General features: G+C 44.0%; 1 protein-coding gene across 2 annotated transcripts in view; it reads right to left on the minus strand.

Annotated features, from left to right (window-relative positions):
• Positions 1-22,217, minus strand: part of ADGRD1 (adhesion G protein-coupled receptor D1) — a 292,701-nt gene that overhangs the window by 60,601 nt on the left and 209,883 nt on the right. For both annotated transcript variants that reach the window (XM_080985113.1, XM_080985112.1), the window contains 2 exons: positions 19,669-19,732; positions 16,344-16,410 (listed from right to left, as the gene is read on the minus strand). In XM_080985113.1, coding sequence (XP_080841239.1) covers positions 16,344-16,410; positions 19,669-19,732 — 131 coding nt within the window. The remainder of the gene's footprint in view (positions 1-16,343; positions 16,411-19,668; positions 19,733-22,217) is intronic.

Consider the following 22,217-nt stretch of genomic DNA (forward strand, 5'->3'; position numbering starts at 1 on the left):
GGACATGTCATCAGAAAGGAGCACACCTTCTTCCATATGAACCTCCAAAGATGGGGTGCCCCTGAGAAGCAATCCAAAAACATTGTGGGAGAGTTCATACAGAAGAAGAGGGGAAGGTCTTTCCATATGCTGTGGTCCTAAACCAGGCATCCCCAACCTGCGGCCCTCCAGATGTTTTGGCCTACAACTCCCATGATCCCTAGCTAACAGGACCAGTGGTCAGGGATGATGGGAATTGTAGTCCAAAACATCTGGAGGGCCGCAGGTTGGGAATGCCTGTCCTAAACTGTTTAGGATTCACCTCCCCTCACCCATGCTTCCTTTCTACCACCCCATTTTATACATGACTGGGAGGGGAAAGATGGGGAGCCTGTGGCCCTCCAAATGTTGCTGGAATGCAACTGTCACCATCCTTGGCTACTGGCCAAAATATGCTGGCTGGGGCTGTTTTGTAATGGTGTCCAACAACGTTTGGAGGGCACAACATTGGCTACCCCTGGTCTGGCGCTACGTCCAAATTCTCCCAACAACAGGCAAACGTTTGTGACTCAGACCTAAATATAAAAAAATGTTTTGCAAGAAAAGAAGTTGAACAGACTAGCCTTTAAGGCAGATAAAGTAAATAATAGTGTTCATACCTTGCTTGTGTAAACGGATTAGATATGAATAGTTTTTATTAATGTTTTTGCTGTCTGGAACAAAGAATCCATTCCTCTTACGTTATGGAATAAAACTGAGAAAGACCCGGCATCTCATCCCACCAACAGTCTTTTCCCTCCCTCCATATCTCAGTATCTTATGTAAATACCTTGTCAACAGTTTGAATTGGAGAAAATTGGTGGCTGATGAAGCACTCATTACATACATATATATATTTAAACAAACTTCTCCAAATACTGTAACCATAATACCAAGAAAGAATTACGCTCTAATTGTGTAGATGTGAGCACAAACAGCACTCTTGTGTATATACCGGTGTTTGAGCGAGAAGAAATAAACATTTAGATTTGGGAGCTGTATGTCGAACCAATTGCTATCTTTCTAAGCGACGCTTTGTGTGGCTGCTGCTATTCCTGCGGTATAATTACACATGAATTCAGGATTGTTGGCTCAGCTCACTAGGCACCGGCAGCCAAGGCTGTAGTTTACTCCTATCAAAAACAATATCGCTAATAAAAACAGTCCTGGTTTCACGTAAGTTGCAGGTTTGTCAAGAAAAACCATTTAGTAAATGTATGAGGCCAGGTTCTCGGAGGCACTGAAATACACTGAAAGGCATATTATGTACACATGAAGCCGTCATTTACTAAGGAACCCCCGGGGGCACAATGGGTCAGTGTGTCAACAAGAAGGTTTGGGGTTCAAGCCCACCCAGAGGTGGCTGTGGACAGGATGCCTCGACAGTTCTATGACTCTATGAAATCATTGGTCCATGGAATCCAGGGCTGTCCACTCTGACTTGCAATAGCCCTGTGGCTCAAGATCTTTTTAGTTGGGAAGGATTGCACATGGGACATCATGCAAGCAAACGTTCTGCTCTACTTCTGAAGTGTGGTTCCATGCAACACCTGAAGCTGTTTTGAGTCAAGCCATGGGTAGATCTAGCAAAGCACAGTCTATCCCAGGTGCCAAAAGCTCTCCAAGCAGATGTTTTCCCAATCTTGTCACATGAACCTAGTGCCCTTCAGTTGCTTTGAATTTCAATGAGTCCCAACAACTATGACCAACACTCAAGATGATGGGAAATGTAATCCAAAATATCTGGAGGGCAGCAAGTTGGAGAAGGCTGATTTAATTGGAGATAGCCAGAAGACTGAACCTGGGAACATCTGTGTGCAAGCATGTGTTCTCCCACTGACCTATCACCTGTCTCCTCTTTATGCTGCTAAGTTCATAGGAATGGTCAGCCAGGGAATGGTGAATCTGTCAAATCCAATTTCTCTCTGCTTATTATTTTTCCACTCTTACATACAGTTCTCCACATCCATTTGCATTAAGGAAAAAAAAAAAACTCCTCATGAAAATTCAGCAGCATTTTACTGTGAATTTCTCTTAATATACAGAGTTTTGCAAAGCAAAACTACTACAATGCATTTTTGCATGTTATTTGCATGCTATTTTCACGGATACATGCATTTTTATGCATACTTTACCCTAGCCAATTTACTGGTGTTGCTGACTTGCATCTAGTAAATAACAAAGTGTCTACTCAGAAGAAAGTTGCAGTGAGTTCAGTGGGCCTTACTCCCAGGTAAGGGTTTGTGGGGCAATAGTGTTTTATCTAGGCAGCCAGGGCTCCTCCGGATGACAAGATCTTTTTGCACCAGGTCAGTGAGGACCTCTTGCTTTTTAAAATTCTCCCATATATACAAAACTCCCTCTGCACCTTTTGGACTGTATCTGTAGGTTTCCCCCTCTGTGTCAAATAACTGGGGTCGAATAAGTGTTGTTTACTTTTTATAATACATGGAAGATGGATCTCCCTCATGAGGTTCTGGTCTCTCCTTCCTTGGATGTTTCTAAGCAGAGGTTGGATGTGTTAGTATTGTAATGTCTCATTCTCACATTGCATAATGTTGCGGGCTACCTTTAATTACTTAATTGATGTATACGAGTATGGGAACTATTTAAATGTCTCCTCTCTCTCTCTTTGCTATCTCTCTGCTCCTCTGCCAAAGAAGAAGATGGATGTGAGAGTCGTCTTGTTGTTTTGTTATTTGCTTTATAAATAAAACCTTTGATGTTACTATTCCAACCACAGTTGCTTCTGCTGCATTCTGCTGTAAAGGACTGAGTTTACTATCTGCAAACAGGTGTTTAATGCTCACAGGATGACCATCTGTCATGGATGCTTTAGCTGAGTTTCCTACATTGCAGGGGGTTGCACTAGAACAGGCATAGGCAAACTTGGCCCTCCAGATGTTTTGGGACTACAACTCCCAGCATCCCTGACCACTGGTCCTGTTAGCTAGGGATGATGGGAGTTGTAGTCCCAAAACATCTGGAGGGCCGAGTTTGCCTACGCCTGCACTAGAAAGATGACTCTTCAGTATGTTCCAGCTCCCTGAATCTATGATTTTCTGCTTCAACAATATTTCATTATGTTCCTATCATTTTATGTAGTTGTATTTTGTATAAATTATAAAAATTATAAATGAAACATGTTCTATTTACAAACAAAATATTTAAATAGCTACCTTTCTACTGGTAGGATCAGGGGGAGCGTGGGCATAGCCAGGGGTTTTCTTAGGGGTGCAAGCTTTTGTTAGGGGGGCAGAACCTCAGATAATATTTGTACTGATTTTTGCTTATTTGGGGGGGATCTGTCCCCCTTGGCTATGCCCAAGGGGGGCACATAAAGGAAACAAGGTCGGAAGGGGGGCACGGTTGGGAAAAGGTTGGGAAACACTGATCCAGGCTATGCCCTCCAATGCAGGAATCACAGCTGAATAATCCCTGACAGATGGACACCTAACCTCTGTTTAAAGGAAAGAGTCTGTCACCTTCCACTGTCAAACAGCTATTACCGTACACACATGCCCACACGCAGCCACACACGTTCACAGTGCCTGCATTTTTGGAAGAAGGCGATATGTCTTTTAGCAGAAGGCTCCCATTTTACCCGGCCAGCTGCCATGGTAGTAAATTTCCATATGATATATATGTATATGGCAGAATTAAGGACATTCTACTGAAATCTCAGGCATCTGCTTAATGCGTCGTATTAGTAGCATCTGAATAGTTTGGAAGCAATTAAGCACTCGGGGCTGGGGTAGCAATGCTTTATGGCAATCGCATATATTTTGCGCTGCTCATTTAGTTGCCTGCTTTCTAAAGGTTTCTGTAAATTCCACCACTTTTATTTGCTTGTTTCTTAGGGCCAAATTACTGTGCTTTTCTGTCTATTGGACACTCCCACGTATAAGACGCCCCCTATTTTGGGGGACTCAAAATTAAGAAGATGGGGGGAGATGGCTCAGAGTTGTTGAGCTTTTTTGGGGGGGGGGGATTGCAAAGGGTTGTTAAGCCTTTTTTTAGGGAGCATTGCCAGAAAACGCCTCTCCTCGGTCTCCTCACCAGAAAAAGCTGCCAATCACTCACCCAACTGCTGCAGCTTCAGCCAATCAACACCAGCCCTTGATGCAGCAACCAATAACATGCCCAACAGCTGCTGACAGCTGCAGCAGCAACCAATCAAACATCCAACCTATGCATTACCGATGTATAAGACGACTCCCACTTTTCAGCATAATTTTTTTTTAAAAAAAACTTAGTCTTATACACAGAAAAGTACGGTATACATGACACAATTAATACAAGTAGCAATTGGATGAATGGGCTTTACAAAGTAGACACAAAGACCCTGATGGGGAGTGGGGCCACATCTTTCATATTATGCCTCCAACACAGCCCCTGATCCCAATCACCTCATGCCTCCTAATTGGTTTGGGAGGAAAAATTCCAGAGAGGTCTTTGCAACTTTCCCTCCCGAAACAAACAGTAGACAAAAAAGGCTCTCGGTCCGGATCAGGACCACGGTGAGTGCAAGGGGCTAAAGCCCTGCCCCCTTCCCTAACACCAGAGTCTTCATCTAAGCCTCCTCCTCCTATACATTTTACACAAACGTAATTCCTGAGTAGTCCTTAACTAGATTCTCACACAAATCTTGAGGATGGGAGTTGTTGTAGCAAGGAGGGAGAAATTTTATTAGGTTCACATTAAAAAGCAAAGCTCCCTAATTCTCAAAACAATGCGAGAACTGAAATGCAGCCCTCCTTGGGAAAATCACACTTCCCTGAATCTTGTAAAACAACGAACAGACTGCAGTAAAGCATGCCTAAAGGTAAAGAGACCCGTGACTGACTCTGGGGTTGTGGCGCTCATCTCACTTTACTGGCCAAGGGAGCTGGCGTACAGCTTCCAGGTCATGTGGCCAGCATGACTAAGCCACTTCTGGCGAACCAGAGCAGTGCATGGAAACGCCGTTTACCTTCCCACCGGAGCGGTACCACTTTGACATGCTTTGGAACTGCTAGGTTGGCAGGAGCTGGGACTGAGCAACTGGAGCTCACCCAGTCACGGGGATTTGAACCGCCAACCTTCTGATCAGCAAGGCCTAGGCTCTGTGGTTTAACCCACAGCGCCACCTGCATCCTGAAAGCATGCCTAAAAATGCACATATTGGTGAAAATAAAATACCAAAAAAAAAAATTGCATTAAATTTTGGGGAAATTGTTTTGCAAAAAATGTCTATATTGGGCAAAACTGCCTACAAATAGGTGTATATTATGTAAAATCAGTCTAAAGCGCCAATGAATTTTTGAAGAAATGTGGAGATGCAGAGAGCTGAACCTAAGAGTGGGAGAAAGAAGGAATTCAGAGAGAAACTGATTCACCGATCCTGAGGTTGTTGAGGCAAAATCATATGACAGCTTTATTTAGAGCATTAGCACCTCATTCCTCAGCCATAAAGGCTCCTGGAGTGGCCAGCATACAATCAATTCAAACAAGACAGTCTCTCCCAGCAGGCTTACAATCTATTAATCACACACACAAACACACACGGAAAAGGATAGGGAGAGAAGGGGGGGGGGGAATCAAACAGAGGTACCCATTCTTAAATCGTTGTTAAGGACCTGCTTGCATAGTTCAGGGGCAGGAGATGCTTGATGGAACTGGGCTTTTGACAAAGCTAATGGAAGAGCCACATGTTTTCTCTCTCTCCCACTTAGGCAACCTGATGGAATGGTTACTCCCAGGTGATGGTTGAGGGGAGAGGAGCCCTGATGGAGCTGGTCCATCACTGCAGAACTGATGAAGTGAAAATACTGTTATCAATTTAATTGCTTTCCCACCCAGCAGGGACCCTTGGCAAGATGCATAAGATTGACATACTTACTTATTTCATGGCCTGAATAGCAAACGTGGGCTTAAACAGGCCTCTCTTTGCTATATAAGTGCACTGTGCAAAATACAGGTGTAAATCAGAAAGAGGTGGATGGATTCTTCTTAAATAGCACACATGCACAGTGAGAGGAAGGGTCCCTGGGAAGACAAGCAAAGCTGGGGGCCAGATGGGAAGTCTCAAGGTGTGTGTCAGATTGAGCCCTTTGGCTGCTAATTGTATATACGTATGATTTATCTCTTATCCTATTAAAAAACAAACACACTGCTCCACCAATTCAGTTTTTAAAAGTCTGCATGGAATCTTTTGGCAACTTAGGAAAAATCAAAGGGTGGTATCCAACCAACACGCCTCACTAGTGCAAGACTTTTGGCTTGCCCAATGGAACCTCCTCCCTTCTCAAGCCATACCTCCTAAATCTGTTTTAGGGGTGCCCCCCAACCCTCTGGAAAAGATCTGGAAAGAGCACAGGGGTTGTGCAGGGGGGGAGAGAAGGGAAAATTTTGCTGCACAAGGGCAAACCTTTACACTGATGCACTAGCTGGAAACCGCCCAAGTGCTAATAGGAAGCCCTGTGGGAAGGAATGCAGTTAATGATTGAGATGGATTTCCCTTCAGTGGTTCGTCATTTTCATCTCTCATCACTCTCAGCTGTGTTGTTCTGACATCTCCCCAAAACTTTTGCCCGCTATTATAAGGCATATGTCCGTCTCAAGAATTTATGAGTTCTCCGACAGGTATAGGGCAAATAAATTCCATGGCATTCACATTGGGATCACGGCTCCTCATTGGTTTGGTGCAGCCATGGATCAGAACGTGCCAAGCTTCCCCACTCCATGCAGGCCCATCTAGCTCAATTGACAAAAATGCTAGACGGGTGAAAACACACCACCATCTGCTTAACGATTTCCTATGTGACCTCGCGAGACGCCCCAAAGCCACAATAACTCGCAATGGCAAGTGTCACTGTTAATGATGCCGGGGTGGGAGTTAACTATTATTAATTCAACTCCTGCTACCAGAGAGTCCATTAAAAAGTCAAGGCTGGGCAAATCGTTTCAAAGAACAGACCTGGAAATTAAGTGGAAACAGAAACGAGTCTACATTCCCAGGAGTTTGTTCCATTGATTTTAGTTAACCTAGTTGTTCTCCAACGTCTGCAGAGGAGGCAGATCAAGGTGATAAAGGGCCTGGAAACCAAACCTTATGGGGAATGGCTGAGGGAGTTGGGAATGTTCAGCCTGGAGAAGAGAAGACTGAGAGGTGGTATCATAAGTAAAGGTAAAGGGACTCCTGACCATTAGGTCCAGTTGTGGCCGACTCTGGGGTTGCGGCGCTCATCTCGCTTTATTGGCCAAGGGAGCTTCCGGGTCATGTGGTAATGTGGCCAGCATGACTAAGCCGCTTCTGGCGAACCAGAGCAGTGCACGGAAATGCCGTTTACCTTCCTGCCTGGAGCGGTACCTATTTATCTACTTGCACTTTGACGTGCTTTAGAACTGCTAGGTTGGCAGGAACAGGGACTGAGCAATGGGAGCTCACCCCATTGTGGGGATTTGAACCACTGACCTTCTGAACGGCAAGGCCTAGGCTCTGTGGTTTAACCCACTGTGCCACCCGCATCCCTCCAGGTGGTATGATAGCTGTCTTCAAATATCTGAAGAGCTTTCACATGGAAGACGAAGCGAGCTTATTTTCTGCTGCTCCAAAGGGTAGGATCTGAACCGATGGATTCAAATCACAAGAAAGGAGATTCCGTCTAAACATTAGGAAGAACTTTCTGGTGGTAAGAGCGGTTTGACAGTGGAATGACTTCCTCAGAAGAAGTTGGGTGGCCAGCAACCAGGGATCCTTTAGGAAGAGTTGGAAGAGACCACAAGGGCCATCGAGTCCAACCCCCTGCCAAGAAGGAAACACCATCAGAGCACTCCTGACATATGGTTGTCAAGCCTCTGCTTAAAGACCTCCAAAGAAGGAGACTCCACCACACTCCTTGGCAGCAAATTCCACTGTCGAACAGCTCTTACTGTCAGGAAGTTCTTCCTAATGTTTAGGTGGAATCTTCTTTCTTGTAGTTTGGATCCATTGCTCCGTGTCCGCTTCTCTGGAGCAGCAGAAAACAACCTTTCTCCCTCCTCTATGTGACATCCTTTTATATATTTGAACATGGCTATCATATCACCCCTTAACCTCCTCTTCTCCAGGCTAAACATGCCCAGCTCCCTTAGCCGTTCCTCAGAAGGCATCGTTTCCAGGCCTTTGACCATTTTGGTTGCCCTCCTCTGGACACGTTCCAGTTTGTCAGTGTCCTTCTTGAACTGTGGTGCCCAGAACTGGACACAGTACTCCAGGTGAGGTCTGACCAGAGCAGAATACAGTGGCACTATTACTTCCCTTGATCTAGATGCTATACTCCTATTGATGAGGCCCAGAATTGCATTGGCTTTTTTAGCTGCCGCGTCACACTGTTGACTCATGTCAAGTTTGTGGTCAACCAAGACTCCTAGATCCTTTTCACATGTACTGCTCTCAAGCCAGGTGTCCCCCATCTTGAATTTGTGCCTCTCATTTTTTTTGCCCAAGTGCAATACTTTACATTTCTCCCTGTTAAAATTCATCTTGTTTGTTTTGGCCCAGTTCTCTAATCTGTCAAGGTCGTTTTGAAGTGTGATCCTGTCCTCTGGGGTGTTAGCCACCCCTCCCAGTTTGGTGTCATCTGCAAATTTGATCAGGATGCCCTTGAGTCCATCATCCAAGTTGTTGATAAAGATGTTGAATAAGACCGGGCCCAAGACAGAACCCTGTGGCACCCCACTAGTCACTCTTCTCCAGGATGAAGAGGAACCATTGATGAGCACCCTTTGGGTTCGGTCAGTCAGCCAGTTACAAATCCACTGAGTGGTAGCATAGTCAAGACCACATTTTACCAGCTTCTTTACAAGAATATCATGGGGCACCTTGTCAAATGCCTTGCTGAAATCAAGGTAGGCTACATCCACTGCGTTCCCTTCATCTACCAGGCTTGTAATTCTGTCAAAAAACGAGATCAGGTTAGTCTGACATGACTTATTTTTCAGAAATCCATGCTGACTATTGGTGATCACAGCATTCCTTTCTAGGTGCTCACAGACTGTTTGCTTAATGATCTGCTCCAGAATCTTCCCTGGTATTGATGTCAGACTGACTGGGCGGTAATTATTTGGGTCCTCTCTTTTCCCCTTTTTGAAAATAGGGACAACATTTGCCCTCCTCCAGTCTGCCGGGACTTCGCCTGTTCTCCAGGAATTCTCAAAGATGACTGCCAGTGGTTCTGAGATCACATCTGCCAGTTCTTTTAATACTCTTGGATGCAGTTCATCTGGCCCTGGAGATTGAATACATCTAAACTAGCCAAGTATTCTTGTACTATCTCCTTAGTTATTCTGGGCTGTGTTTCCTCTGCTGAATCATTTGCTCCAAATTCTTCAGGTCGGGCATTGTTTTCTTTATCGGAGAAGACTGAGGCAAAGAAGGCATTGAGGAGTTCAGCCCTTTCTGTGTCCCCTGTTTGCATTTCACCATCTTCTCCTCTGAGTGACCCCACTGTTTCTTTGTTCTTCCTTTTGCTACGAACATACCCATAAAAGCCTTTTTTGTTGCTTTTAACCTCTCTAGCAAGCCTGAGTTCATTCTGTGCTTTAGCTTTTCTGACTTTGTGTCTACACATGCTGGCTATTTGTTTGAATTCCTCTTTGGTGGTTTCCCCCCTTTTCCATTTTTTGTACACATCCTTTTTTAATCTTAACTCAGTTAAAAGTTCTTTAGATAGCCACCCTGGCTTCTTTAGGCACCTTCCATGTTTCCGTCTCATTGGGTATTGCCTGACATTGTGCTTTTAGTATCTTCCTCTTAACAAACTCCCAGCCATCATGAACTCCATTTCCTTTTAGTATTACTGTCCGTGGGATCTCACCCAGCACTTCCCTAAGTTTTATGAAGTCGGCTTTCTTAAAGTCAAGAAATTGAGTCCTAGTATGCTTGGCTGCTCCTTTCCGCTGTATAGTAAACTTCAGAAGAGCATGATCACTTGCGCCTAATGATCCTTCCACTTCTACCCCACTAACCGGGTCATCAACATTGGTTAGGACCAGATCTAAAATGGCTGTTCCTCTTGTTGCTTCTCCCACTTTCTGGACAATGAAGTTGTCTGCAAGGCCAGTGAGGAATCTGTTTGACCTTATGCTCTTGGCTGAGTTTGACATCCAACAAATATCTGGGTAATTGAAGTCCCCCATTACTACTATCTCCCTTCCTTTTGCATGCTTGGCCATCTGTTCCAGGAAGGCATCATCTATGTCCTCCGTTTGGCTTGGGGATCTATAGTAAACTCCCACAATGAGGTCACTGTTATTCTTCTCTCCCTTAATTTTGACCCAAATGCTCTCACTTTGGCTTTGAGGTTCTAAATCTTGGATCTCTTCACAGGTATACACATCCCTGACCTATAACACCACTCCTCCTCTTTTCTTGTCTGGTCTGTTTCTCTGAAATAGATTGTATCCCCCCATTATTACATTCCAATCGTGGGACTTATCCCACCAGGTTTCAGTGATGCCTATTATGTCATATTTAGTTTGCTGTACCAAGAGCTCAAGCTCATCTTGTTTATTTCCCATGGTCCCTGCATAGCAGGGGGTTGGACTACATGATCCTTGGAATCCCTTCCAACTCCACAATTCTATGATTCTATAAGAACATAATAGCAGCTTGCTGGATCAGGCCCATCTAGTCCAGCATCCTGTTCTCACAGTAAGCAGCCAGATGCCTGTAAGAAACCAGCAAACAGGATCTGAGCTCAAGAGCCCTCTCCCCTCCTGTGGTTTCCAGGAACTGATTTTCAGAAGAAGACTGTTATCAGAGAGCATAGCCATCATGACTAGTAGCCATTGATGTCCGTCTCCTCCATGAATTTTTCTAATCGTTATTCAAAGCAATCTAAGTAGTCATCACTACTGTCTGCTGTTGGAGCAAGTTCCAAAGTTTAGCTACAGTATGTGCTGCTTGAAAATGTACTTTCTTTTATCTGTCCTAAACTTTCCAACATTCAGCAATTCATTCATGCTGATGGTGTAAGCAATTTCAGGGGCGTGGAAACGTTGGCCCTCCGGGTGTATTTGGATTCCAACTGCCTTCAGCGCCTGCTAGCATGGTCCAATGGTCAGAAATTATGTGAGTTGTAGTCCAGTAGCATCTGGAGAGAGAAAGGAGGATCTCCATTCCTTAGCTCAGGGCAGTCCAACCTCTCAGACCAAGTTGGCTGCAAGAGTACTTCAGCCTGGAATGCCACACACTGCTTTGTCATTCAGGGTGTGTGTGTGTGTGTGTGTGTGTGTGTGTGTGATGAGCCCAAAATTTGGCACATACACACACCCCACCCCAGCCCTCATGCTGCCTTCCGAAATCTGGATAAACAAGGTGCCTGGCTTTGGGAAGAAGGTGCAAGGCTCTGGCAGAGTCCTAGATCCCTCATACCTACTTCCCAAAGCTGAGAAAGTACCAGCTAGGTTTTGGGAAGGAGGCAGAAAGACTCTAGAACACTGTCAGAGCCTTCATGTCTCCCTTCCAAATCGCAGCACCATGCTTACTTGGCTTACTAGGGCTGGGGTGCTGAGCTTTACCCCACGTGCTAAATTTCTAGAAGGCAAATGAAGGCATATATTTCACATTAATGCTCTCCTCCTAAACATGTTTTCTCTGATATGTTTTGTGTTTCAAAAAGGAGGAGGGGGGATAACTCTGCAAAATATTTCCTCCACTGCCACTAAAGAAATAGAGAATTGTGGCAAATTGCAGGTGTTCCAATTCTGGAATTAATGTTAAAAATTCTCCCAAGTTAAGCTGAAAGTGAGGGACGCAGGTTGGATGTGTCTGTGGGGTTAAATGGGGAATATCCGCTCACACCGACCCTCCACTCAGGGTTCTGCAACACTGTCAGTGACCTGATCCTCCTGGAAAAGCATCCAGTTCAGCCCCATGAATCGTTTGCTTTCACGGGGTCCAGATATATTCAATAAAACATCAGGGCTCACAGGCTTAATTTACAACTCTCAGTCTAGCAGAGTCAGTGTTTGCACTGCCTTTGCTTGCTTTGCAATCAATAACATTTTGGGGCATTAGCCTTAAGGAATGTTGCTAATTGCCTCAAATTCTCTGCAGAGAAGGTTAAGCAAGATGGAGAAAGTACAGACTCAATTAAATGACATCAGAATATTGGATTTTTTAAAAAAAATATATAATTCACTCCATTATTCATTGGCAGTTACGCCACTTTAGAAGCTTCTGCAAATATACAAAATAAAAGGAAGAGCAAGAGGCCATGCAGGAGCCAAGTGAAAAACAAGTTATTGAGATGAGAAGATAGAAGTCCAGAGGACCTGCTGGTCTGTGAGCCAAATTAGGACTGGCTGGAGTCCTAATTCAGTCTGCAAATCTGCTTTCCCTAAAATGCACACCCTGCAGTCAAAGATGCAGCTGCAAAGGAACTATCAGGAGTCTTAAAGCATGCTCCCAATTATTCCTTGACAGGCAAGGATTGCTGTCAGAGCTGATCAACCGATGGGCACTGACAGCAAGCTCTGCTGAGACAAGGAACTCTGCAGCTGATCCCTGCCCAAAGTTGGGTTTGCCGGAAGTGCACTTAGCGTAAGGCTTGCTGTAAGCTGATATTATTATTATTATTATTATTATTAATTTTTATTGAATGGTTTTATGTTACAAAAAACAATACAGCCATACTACCACTAAATATGATTAAGAAATAAAAATTACATACATCGATATTTAGTTTGTTATTTATTATTCACCGTCTTATTTCCTCCCAAACATTGCATACAACAACACACATATGTGCAGACACCCACACACCCACACCCGCACAGAAAATAATAATAATGAAAGTAAATATTTTCCCCCCTTTTATCTTCCAAAATCTTTTCTTCAACTTTGACTTCCTGTCAAGTCCCTTTGCATATGTTTTATCTTACATTCAAATGTACACAAAACAATAAACCTTTCTATATAATTTTTCTAATACATTCTGAAAACATAATAAATCCTTAATTGTAGTCCACCTCCTTTTAGTTCCTTTATCACTCAAATGCTAGCACGGAGTCAAAACTATTATTGTATTTTTGAACATATTTTTTTATAAAGATCCCATTTTCCTGCTAATTTTTGCTTTGAGTTTCCTCCGAGTTTACTAGTCAGTTGAGCCGTCTCCACCAATTCCTGTAATTTGATTTGCCAATCTGTTATTTTTGGAGTGCTGTAAGCTGATATTGTGGCTTGCCTCAGGTGCTGCGCAAGTGTTAAAATTGACTGGGGGGAGGAGCTCACCAGATCACACCAGACTTCACACCAGGTGATTTACAGGTGAGCAGCAGGGGAGTGGAAGGAGCTGTGGGGGATCACGAGGAGGTGAAGGAGCTCTAGGGTTGGCTGGGTACAAGGCCTTATGGGGAGTAGCAGGAGCTGGGGGTGAACTGTAAAGGGTAGGGAATAGACAAAAGGGCGAGGGGTTAGGTGGGGCTGGTGTGCAATGAGAACAGGGGCAGCACTGAGAGATGCATGCTACATTTCTGCTTTCTTATTTGAAAATCAACAAGCCCTTTGGAAGTTATGGAAAACGGAGGTGTAAATTCTCGATCAATATGTTTATCCTTCCATTTGCCGGTAAGCCCCACAGCCATCTCCTCTTATCACAGGAGGTACAGCAGCCTGATCAATAATAAAACATCAGCAGAGGGGATTGCTGCACAGAGCCACGCGGAGGTGCGAGCTCCCTCTTAATCCCTGGCCAAAAAAAAGAAAATAAAACACCCATTCTTTGCAACCTCCTTGAGCAATTCAAGTGATTAAGCAACGGTTCCCTGTAATTTAATGCACGGGTATAATTAAAGCGCTGTAATACATTCACGTATCAGTAACTCAGTCATGAACCTGCAACTCCCATCTAGAAAGATTAAATTCATTACAGCCGACAGATGCACCCTGAGCAGCCATCTGAACCTAACAGACCTGCTTTAACTACCCTCCTTTGATCAAGTGTTAAAAGGCTGCGGGAGCATCAAAGTACACTTCCGGAACTGGGAAGCAGAGTTTGAATCTCTTCCCATTGTTAAAAAGGAGAAGAAGGAAGAAGCTGTTTAAAAAACGTAACAGGGGAGGATGATATGTGCATAACAGCTGTCTGGTCTAGGCCCCAGAATGTAGCTGGAGAAAAGGGATTATGCAATGGTTTGGGCTACCTGTTCTTGAACTGTGAATCAGTTAAGATCAAATGTGCTCTTGAAAGCAACATATTCCTCTGATTCTGGAAATGTGGATTTAGCTGTTTGCTTTGGAGATATCGCATAGATTTAGGGGTATACTGGTCTGAATTAGGGATGGGGAGAATTTTTCTTCTTCCGCATTTTAATGAGGAGCTACCCAATCTTCACTTCTCAAATCAAAATGCGAATGGAAACTCAGCTATGATTCAACATTTGAACTTCTTCTGCAACGCCACTCCCAGGCCCAGTAATGTGTACCAGGTGTGTATATTTTAGGGGGAAGGGTGAATTAAAAGCCATAAATAGGTGAAAAAAGAGCTTACAGAATGCATTACACTGGGGACATTTGCTTGCAAAAACAAGTTTCAAAACTGCATATTAAAATATGTTGGGGGGTTGTACCAAAATGCTAACAGATTTTCACAATGATTATTATTATTATTTTAATGCAAATTGCTTCAGGAATGTAGAGAACTGAATTTAAGATTGTAAAAGAGAGGGGGGGGGGAATCAACATTGGCAAATTCATCCATCCTTTGTCTGAATGTTCTACTGTTCCCCTTTTGTGATAGCCACTGTTTTATATCAATCTTTGGGGTATCACTGGCTAAAATAGGGTGAGGTGAAGCTTGTATGGTTTATTTACTCCTCTCTCATAATTTAAATTCTAGGGAGTCCCCAGAGGATTGGGCCAAAGCAGTATGGTACAGCCTGGAAAGTGACTAGCAGTGCCTAATGGTGCCATATTTTGAAGAGCAAAAAAGACGACGCTATGACGTCCATTCAAAGCAAATAAATGCAATTTGTCTCAAATTTTACCCCTGAAAAAGAGGACATGTCCTGGAAAAAGAGGACACATGGCAACCCTAGTGCTGCAGGCTGATGTCATCCTCACTGGGTTTACCTGGCCACTTTCCATCCAGCACATGCAGCATCCAGCCACCATCCAAGTGGCAATCAAAGAGTGCATTCTGACCCCATGATATGCACCACTATTTGCAGGTAGACACTATTTCTGTGTTGTTATGACCATGAGTCTGTCTGTCTCTCTCTCTCTCTCTCTCCATATATATATATATTATCACCCTCTACGGCTTGAAGCCAAACTGCACCTCGTGACACAGTCCTTGTTGGGTTGGAAGCCTTGTTGAAGCCACTCCAGATTCCCACAGATCTTTTTTTAAAAAAAAACAACAACCCAGTGCTGCGCTGAACCTTCACAGCACCTTTTTTGGACCATTTTGTGATAGGTGGAGGCAAGTCTTTCTCAAAGGGTAAGGTGGGCTGCGTTTTCCTTACTTAAGTTAATGAGGTGACCAGGGGGCCTTTTCAGACCAAACACGCCTTAAAGGTAAAGGTAAAGGGTCCCCTGACCGTTAAGTCCAGTCATGGACGACTCTGGGGTTGTGGCGCTCATCTTGCTTTACTGGCTGAGGGAGCCGGCGTTTGTCTGCAGACACTTCCGGGTCATGTAGCCAGCATGACTAAGCCGCTTCTGGCAAAACCAGAGCAGCGCATGGAAAAACCGTTTACCTTCCCACTGGAGCAGTACCTATTTATCTACTTGCATTCTGATGTGCTTTCAAACTGCTAGGTTGGCAGGAGCAGGGACCGAGCAACGGGAGCTCACCCCGATGCGGGGATTCGAACTGCCGACCTTCTGATCGGCAAGTCCTAGGCTCTGTGGTTTAGACCATAGCACCACCAGTGTCCCAAAACACACCATAGTAGCCCAGAACTAGCTCATAGCAGTGTTTTCCAAAGGTGCCAAGTTCAACTTCACTTCCTTGAATGGTCATGTGATGTCTGCAGGCTCAACTACATCTGCCAGCTACCATCTCTCTGTTTCATAGACTCCTAAAGCTGGAAGGGATCTTGAAGGGATCACGTGGTCCAACCTTCCCTGTTCATTGCAGAGTCTGTAATGCATGATACATCCTTGACAAACAGCTATCCACTCCACCACGCAAGGAAGGACTTATAGCAACGTCAAAGCCTTTTCAAGGGTTGTGTTGTAGTTCACATCAACAGGATTTAGCCATAGACTTCAAACTGCCTTCCTCCCCTGCCCCCCCCATCAACATCCCTAATATGCATGAATGATAAAAAGAAAAATGGGGTGCACTTACTACAATTACAAACAGAGCTGGGGCCACAAAAGCCCAGATTGTGCCATTCTTCAGCGAAAGCCAGCAGCTGCAGAGAGAAAGCAGAAGGCTTACAAGATTGCTCAGGACTACATATTCAAAACACCAAGAGCTGCATCCAGTGTTCTCCCTCCCCTAGTACAAGGGCTATTGTGCTAGCGGATGGGTGAGTTTTAATGTTGCACAACAGAGGAATCCAACACAACAGCAGAAAATGGCAACACAGCTAGCAGAAGCTCAGGCAACAGATTGCACAGGCTATTGCGCAACAAAGCTACCAGCAACCTGCTTATGCAGCAACATACCGCTGGTACAAAACGTTTCACCAGGGGACAAGTATACTGCAAAGTGACTTTTGACTTAGTGCTACACTGGATGCAACTCCAGGTTCTTAATGTTCAGGGCCAGCCCCATCTTGAGCCATACTGAGCCACTTGAGTCTGGTGGTGGAACCTGGGTGACAGAATGTACCCCCTGCCTCCAGGGACCTGTTAAGCCAGGCACAGGCAAACTCTGGCCCTCCAGATGTTTGGGACTACAATTCCCATCACCCCTAGCTAACAGGACCAGTGGTCAGGGATGATGGGAACTGTAGTCCCAAACATCTGGAGGGCCGGGGTTTGCCTATGCCTGTGTTAAGCCATAGGAACAGGGTTACTAGGGGGTAGACCTATTGATTTCCCCTTCCTGCACAGCAGTTTGGGGTGGGCTTTCACTCAGACAGATACATCACAGGTGGGAAGCAGCAACTGCCTCTATTGACATGTCTCCAGGTGGGGGCAAATATACAGAAACACATACAATTTGTCATTTGTTTGGCAGCTGAACTGGATAACATGTCATTCATCAAAGAACAGCTTGCTGTGAGCATTACTTTTTCAAAGAGCAAAGGGAGGGGGTGGGGAGTAATCCACATTCTCTCTTCCAGCTGTCAGCAAAGAAGAGGAGGCAGTATGTGACTTATTTATAATTCTTTCAGATGTAAATAGAGACAGGGAGGAGAAATTCTGTTCAATTCACATTTTAATGCAAATGTATCTAATTCACATTTGTGAACCAAAACACAACTATTCCCCCACCACCACCAAAACATTGCTCTTTTGCTCTTTTCCATATGTTGCAATGCAGTTGTCCAGTCGAAAAGAAGTCTCCAGAAAAGTGTGCAAAAAATGCATACATTGGTGAAAATACAATAAAGTAAAGTACAAATGCATTACGTTAGGGAAATTTGTTTGCATAATGTGTCTATTAAGCAAAGTTGCTAAGCAATCTCCCTTTTAAAAATGCATTATTGTATGCTGTTTTCACTAATATAGTCATTTTTATGCATAATTTATCCTAGTATGTGCATTGTTTACACATTACTTGGCTGGAGAACTGGGCTACAAAATTCAGAGAAGTGTGAGTGTAGAAAAATGATTGTGTTTCAGCTTGCTCGTTGTTCTGGAAAGTACAAATTAGGTAGGTTCATCTGTAAATGTGAACTGAAATAAATTTCTCCTCCAGTGGGTCTGAGACCCTTCTTATTCTCTTCTCTCTTTTTGTGTTTGTCCTTCAAGTGGACAAAAGAGGCTTCTCTCTCTTTTCATGGCATGAAGCAAGTGGCTAGAAATAAGCTTTTCTCCAACTTAAATGCCAAATGTGGGGGCTATCCAACGAATCAGATCAGCACGTGACTGAGATAAGATGAACTGCTTCTTCACACAATGCATAATCCCTTTGTGAAATCTGCTGCCACAAGTTGTGGACGGCCATCCTGACTCGGCCCCAGACACACTGATTAGATGTTTGGAAGCTGTGGCTGGATGGTTACGTGGGAGCCGGTTGAAGTTAAATCCTTCAAAGACAGAGGTCCTTTGGCTGGGTTGGGACGATATGGAATTGGGGGGCCAACTCCCATCTCCTGCGGGGGCACAGTTAGTGCCAGCACCATCCGTTAAGAATTTGGGTGTAATCTTTGACATCTCCCTTTCTATGGAGGCGCAGGTTGCAGCTATAACAAAGGCGGCATTTTTTCATCTCTGCCAAGCTAAGCAGTTGGCTCCTTACCTCTCTCACCCTGACCTAGCCACTGTGATCCACGCAACAGTCACCTCCAGACTTGATTATTGTAACTCACTCTACGTGGGGCTGCCCTTGAGACTGACCCAGAAACTCCGGCGGGTGCAGAATGCCACAGCGAGAGTCCTTACGGGGTCTTCGCTGCGAGATCACATTCACCCGGTGCTATACCAGCTGCACTGGCTCCCGGTGGAGTACAGGATCAGGTTTAAGGTGCTGGATTTAATCTTTAAAGCCCTTTACGGCCTAGGACCCTCATACCTACAGGACCACCTCTACTGGTATGTCCCACGGAGGACCTTACAGTCTTCAAATAAAAACATCTTGGAGATCCTGGGCCACAGGGAGGTTAGACTGGCCTTGACCAGAGCCAGGGCTTTTTCGGCCGTGGCCCCGATCTGGTGGAACGCTTTGTCACAAGAGACTAGGGCCCTGCGGGACTTGACATCTTTCTGCAGGGCCTGCAAGACGGAGCTGTTCCTCCAGGCCTTTGGCCAAGGCACAGTCTGACCCCCTTTCTCCTTCTGTAATCCTTATAGAACTCTAACCCAATGGTTGCCATTAATTTGATTCTGAATTGATTTTAGAATGTATTTTAATTCATTGACTGTGTGATTTTATGTACACGGTGCTATTTTTACCTGTTGTTAGCCTGTATTGGCCAAGGAGGGTGGGATACAAATAAATTATGATGATGATGATGATGATGATGTCATTACAAAGACATTAGATAGATTTGGGAAGGAAGGCCTGTCAATGGCAAGCAGGCATGATATGGCTCTATACTACCTCCGGGATCAGAGGCAGCAAGGGCTGTTCACCTTCATATCCTGCTTACGGTGTCCTGTAGGCACCTCTAGTTGACCATTGTCACAAAGAGGGTGCTACTTGATAGGTCTTTGATCTAGTGCAGCAGGGCTCCTCTCCAACCAATTGTGTGAACTTGGTTTGCATCAATCCTCCCATCAGCCACATTTCAAAATGGAATGGATATGCCTGACTATGGACATTTCAAGGGTAGAATCAGTAACCCTCAGATCTGTGTATTACTGCTCCATGGGGTGAGCTTCTGCAGGGATATGGTTGGAATGCTTCCTGGACAGGAAAGGATACATGGACTCCTCCATTCAGGAAGGAGCTTACTGTTCAAGGCTGAGAAATTGCCTGGTGTGAAACAGCTGTGGCAGGTTGTCCAATGCCCACCCACTGTTGGACCCAAGCAGTTCTTCTATGTTTCAGAACTTACTTGTCTTCTCCATAGCTTTCCACAGCTGACGTTACTGAGATGACGCAGAGCAGCAGTGGACAGCCTGCAAAATTAAAAGGAAAAGGAGAAGAAATTTGTTAGACCAATTTATTCATGTATGCAACTACAGCAGCAAGAATGTTACTTGCCCCAAAGTGGAAAGAAACAGAAGTCTCAGTAAAGGAAGAACGGATACGAAAATTGTTGGACTATGCACAAATGGCGAAACTTACCAGAAGAATAAGAAATCAAGGTAACAAACTTTATATAAAAGAATGGAAATGGTTTATTGAATATTTACAGATAAATTGTAAACAGATAAAAACATTAGCTGGATTATTGTAATAACCTGCAGTCTTATAAGAGTATATATTTACAGTAGATTAAATGAGTAAGTCAAATGAATTTAGATATGCAGAAGATACTAAAAAATAGATTTAAAGAACTGCAGAAAGAGGGGGAAGGAAGTCAAATTTTGAAATTTATTGTAAACCTAATGAAATGTATAAATTTGAAAAGCATAAATAAAAAACTAAAAGAAAAGAATGGAATTTGTTAGACCATTCTTTCTTCTTACTGAAGAAAACAACAACAACAGAATAGACTTGCTTCCTCTAATTCCTTTCTGTCACAAGCAGGCTTACGTGTCCCATGTCAGTACAAAGTCTATCAAATCTATCTATCATCTATCTATCTATCTATCTATCTATCTATCTATTATACCCTGCCTTTTTCCCTGACAGGGACTCAAGACAGCTTACAGATAAAAAGAACAGCTAAAACATAGGGGGGAATTAATTAAAAACAATTAAACACTGATAGAATCAAAACTATATATATATGTATATATATATGGGCATAAAAATCTATCAAGTCCATGCAACTAATTACAATACAAATAGCACTGCATCAGTCCTTTTATAAAGGGATAAGATCCAGAGGTGGTTGGTGCCCATTGGGACTGGTGGGGTGGAAAGCAGGGAGCCCCACCGGCAGATGGGGCCGCAGACAGGCAGACAATTGATTCTGTCTTTCTTCCCGTCTTCCGAGTTCTACAATCGCAGCACTGGCACTAAGGAGGAGGAAGCCAATGGGAAGTTGCCACCAAATGAAATGGTTGAAAGTCAGAAAACAGGCAGATGAGGACTGGTTGAGGGCAGACCAAGGTTGGTGGAGCAGTGCCCCATTTGCCCTATTCAGTGGCCCCCTTCTGAAGTTCATTTTATTTTGTTATTATATTCTAAATCCACTTCTACTCCAAGGAGCTCAAGGTGGCATACGCCCTTCTCCCCCCTCTCCATTTTATCCTCACAAGAAGCTTGTGGAGTAGGTTGGGCTGAGGGACAGTGACTGGCCCAAGGTCACCCAGTGAGCTTCATGGCTGAGTGGTCTCAAGGGTTCAACTCCAACACTCTAACCACAACTGCTGGGGAAGGTTAGTGGCTAAGGCTGAAATCTTATACACATTTACATGGGAGTAAGTCTCATTGAAAGGGATGTGGGTGGCGCTGTGGTCTTATTGTGAGCCTAGGGCTTGCCGATCGGAAGGTCAGCAGTTCAAATCCCCACAACGGGGTGAGCTCCCCTTGTTTGGTCCCATCTCCTGCCAACCTAACAATTCAAAAGCACATCAAAGTGCAAGTAGATAAATAGGTACCAGACCGGCGGGAAGGTAAACAGCGTTTCCGTGCGCTGCTCTGGTTCGCCAGAAGTGGCTTAGTCATGCTGGCCACATGACCCAGAAGCTGTACACTGGCTCCCTCGGCCAATAAAGCGAGATGAGCACCGCAACCCCAGAGTCGTCCGTGCCTGGACCTAATGGTCAGGGGTCCCTTTACCTTTACCTTTAAGTCTCATTGAACTGAATGGGATTCATGTCTGCATAAAAGAAGATCCTCAGTAAAGTGTGGAGAATTCAGTTACAGAGGTACAAGAGTACACAATCTGAAACTCACAATCTGAAACTCTGAAACTCACAGGGACTTTTGGAAGCAAATGAAGTCTAGAACTCAACGTAAAAGTAGCGATGGAAGGAGTGGACACACACTGCTAGTCTTATATTTGGGTTTAGTTTTTAGTTTTTTCTGCAGGAGAGATTAAGAGCTTTTTTGCAATTATGAATATATATATATATATATATATATATATATATATATTCCATCCAAGTACCAAGCGTAAAATCTGCAATGATACGTCTGGAATCCAAATGTAGCACCTGATATCCTGCCCTTCTGACTGTTCATTTTTCTTCTATTCATTGTTAGTGAATAATGCTAATAGATAAAATGACACACATATTTTACCAGGGTTTGAATAATTCGGAACTGCATTATTGTATAAATAAGTAAGAGAGAGAGAGAGAGAGAGAAATCATTAACATTTCTTTTTAAATAATCAGAATGCAAATTTTAAAACTAGCTGCAACAATTTTGAGGCAGTATAATAATGTTACAGAAATGCTTTGGGAAAGTGAATGTTAAGGGAGCTTGAATGAATTATAGCATTTTGAATATAATCTTCTTATATTTCCTAATATGATTTCTATGTAT

The sequence above is a fragment of the Podarcis pityusensis genome, assembly GCF_964106645.2.
Source record: "Podarcis pityusensis genome assembly, chromosome: 16".
NCBI lineage: Eukaryota > Metazoa > Chordata > Lepidosauria > Squamata > Lacertidae > Podarcis > Podarcis pityusensis.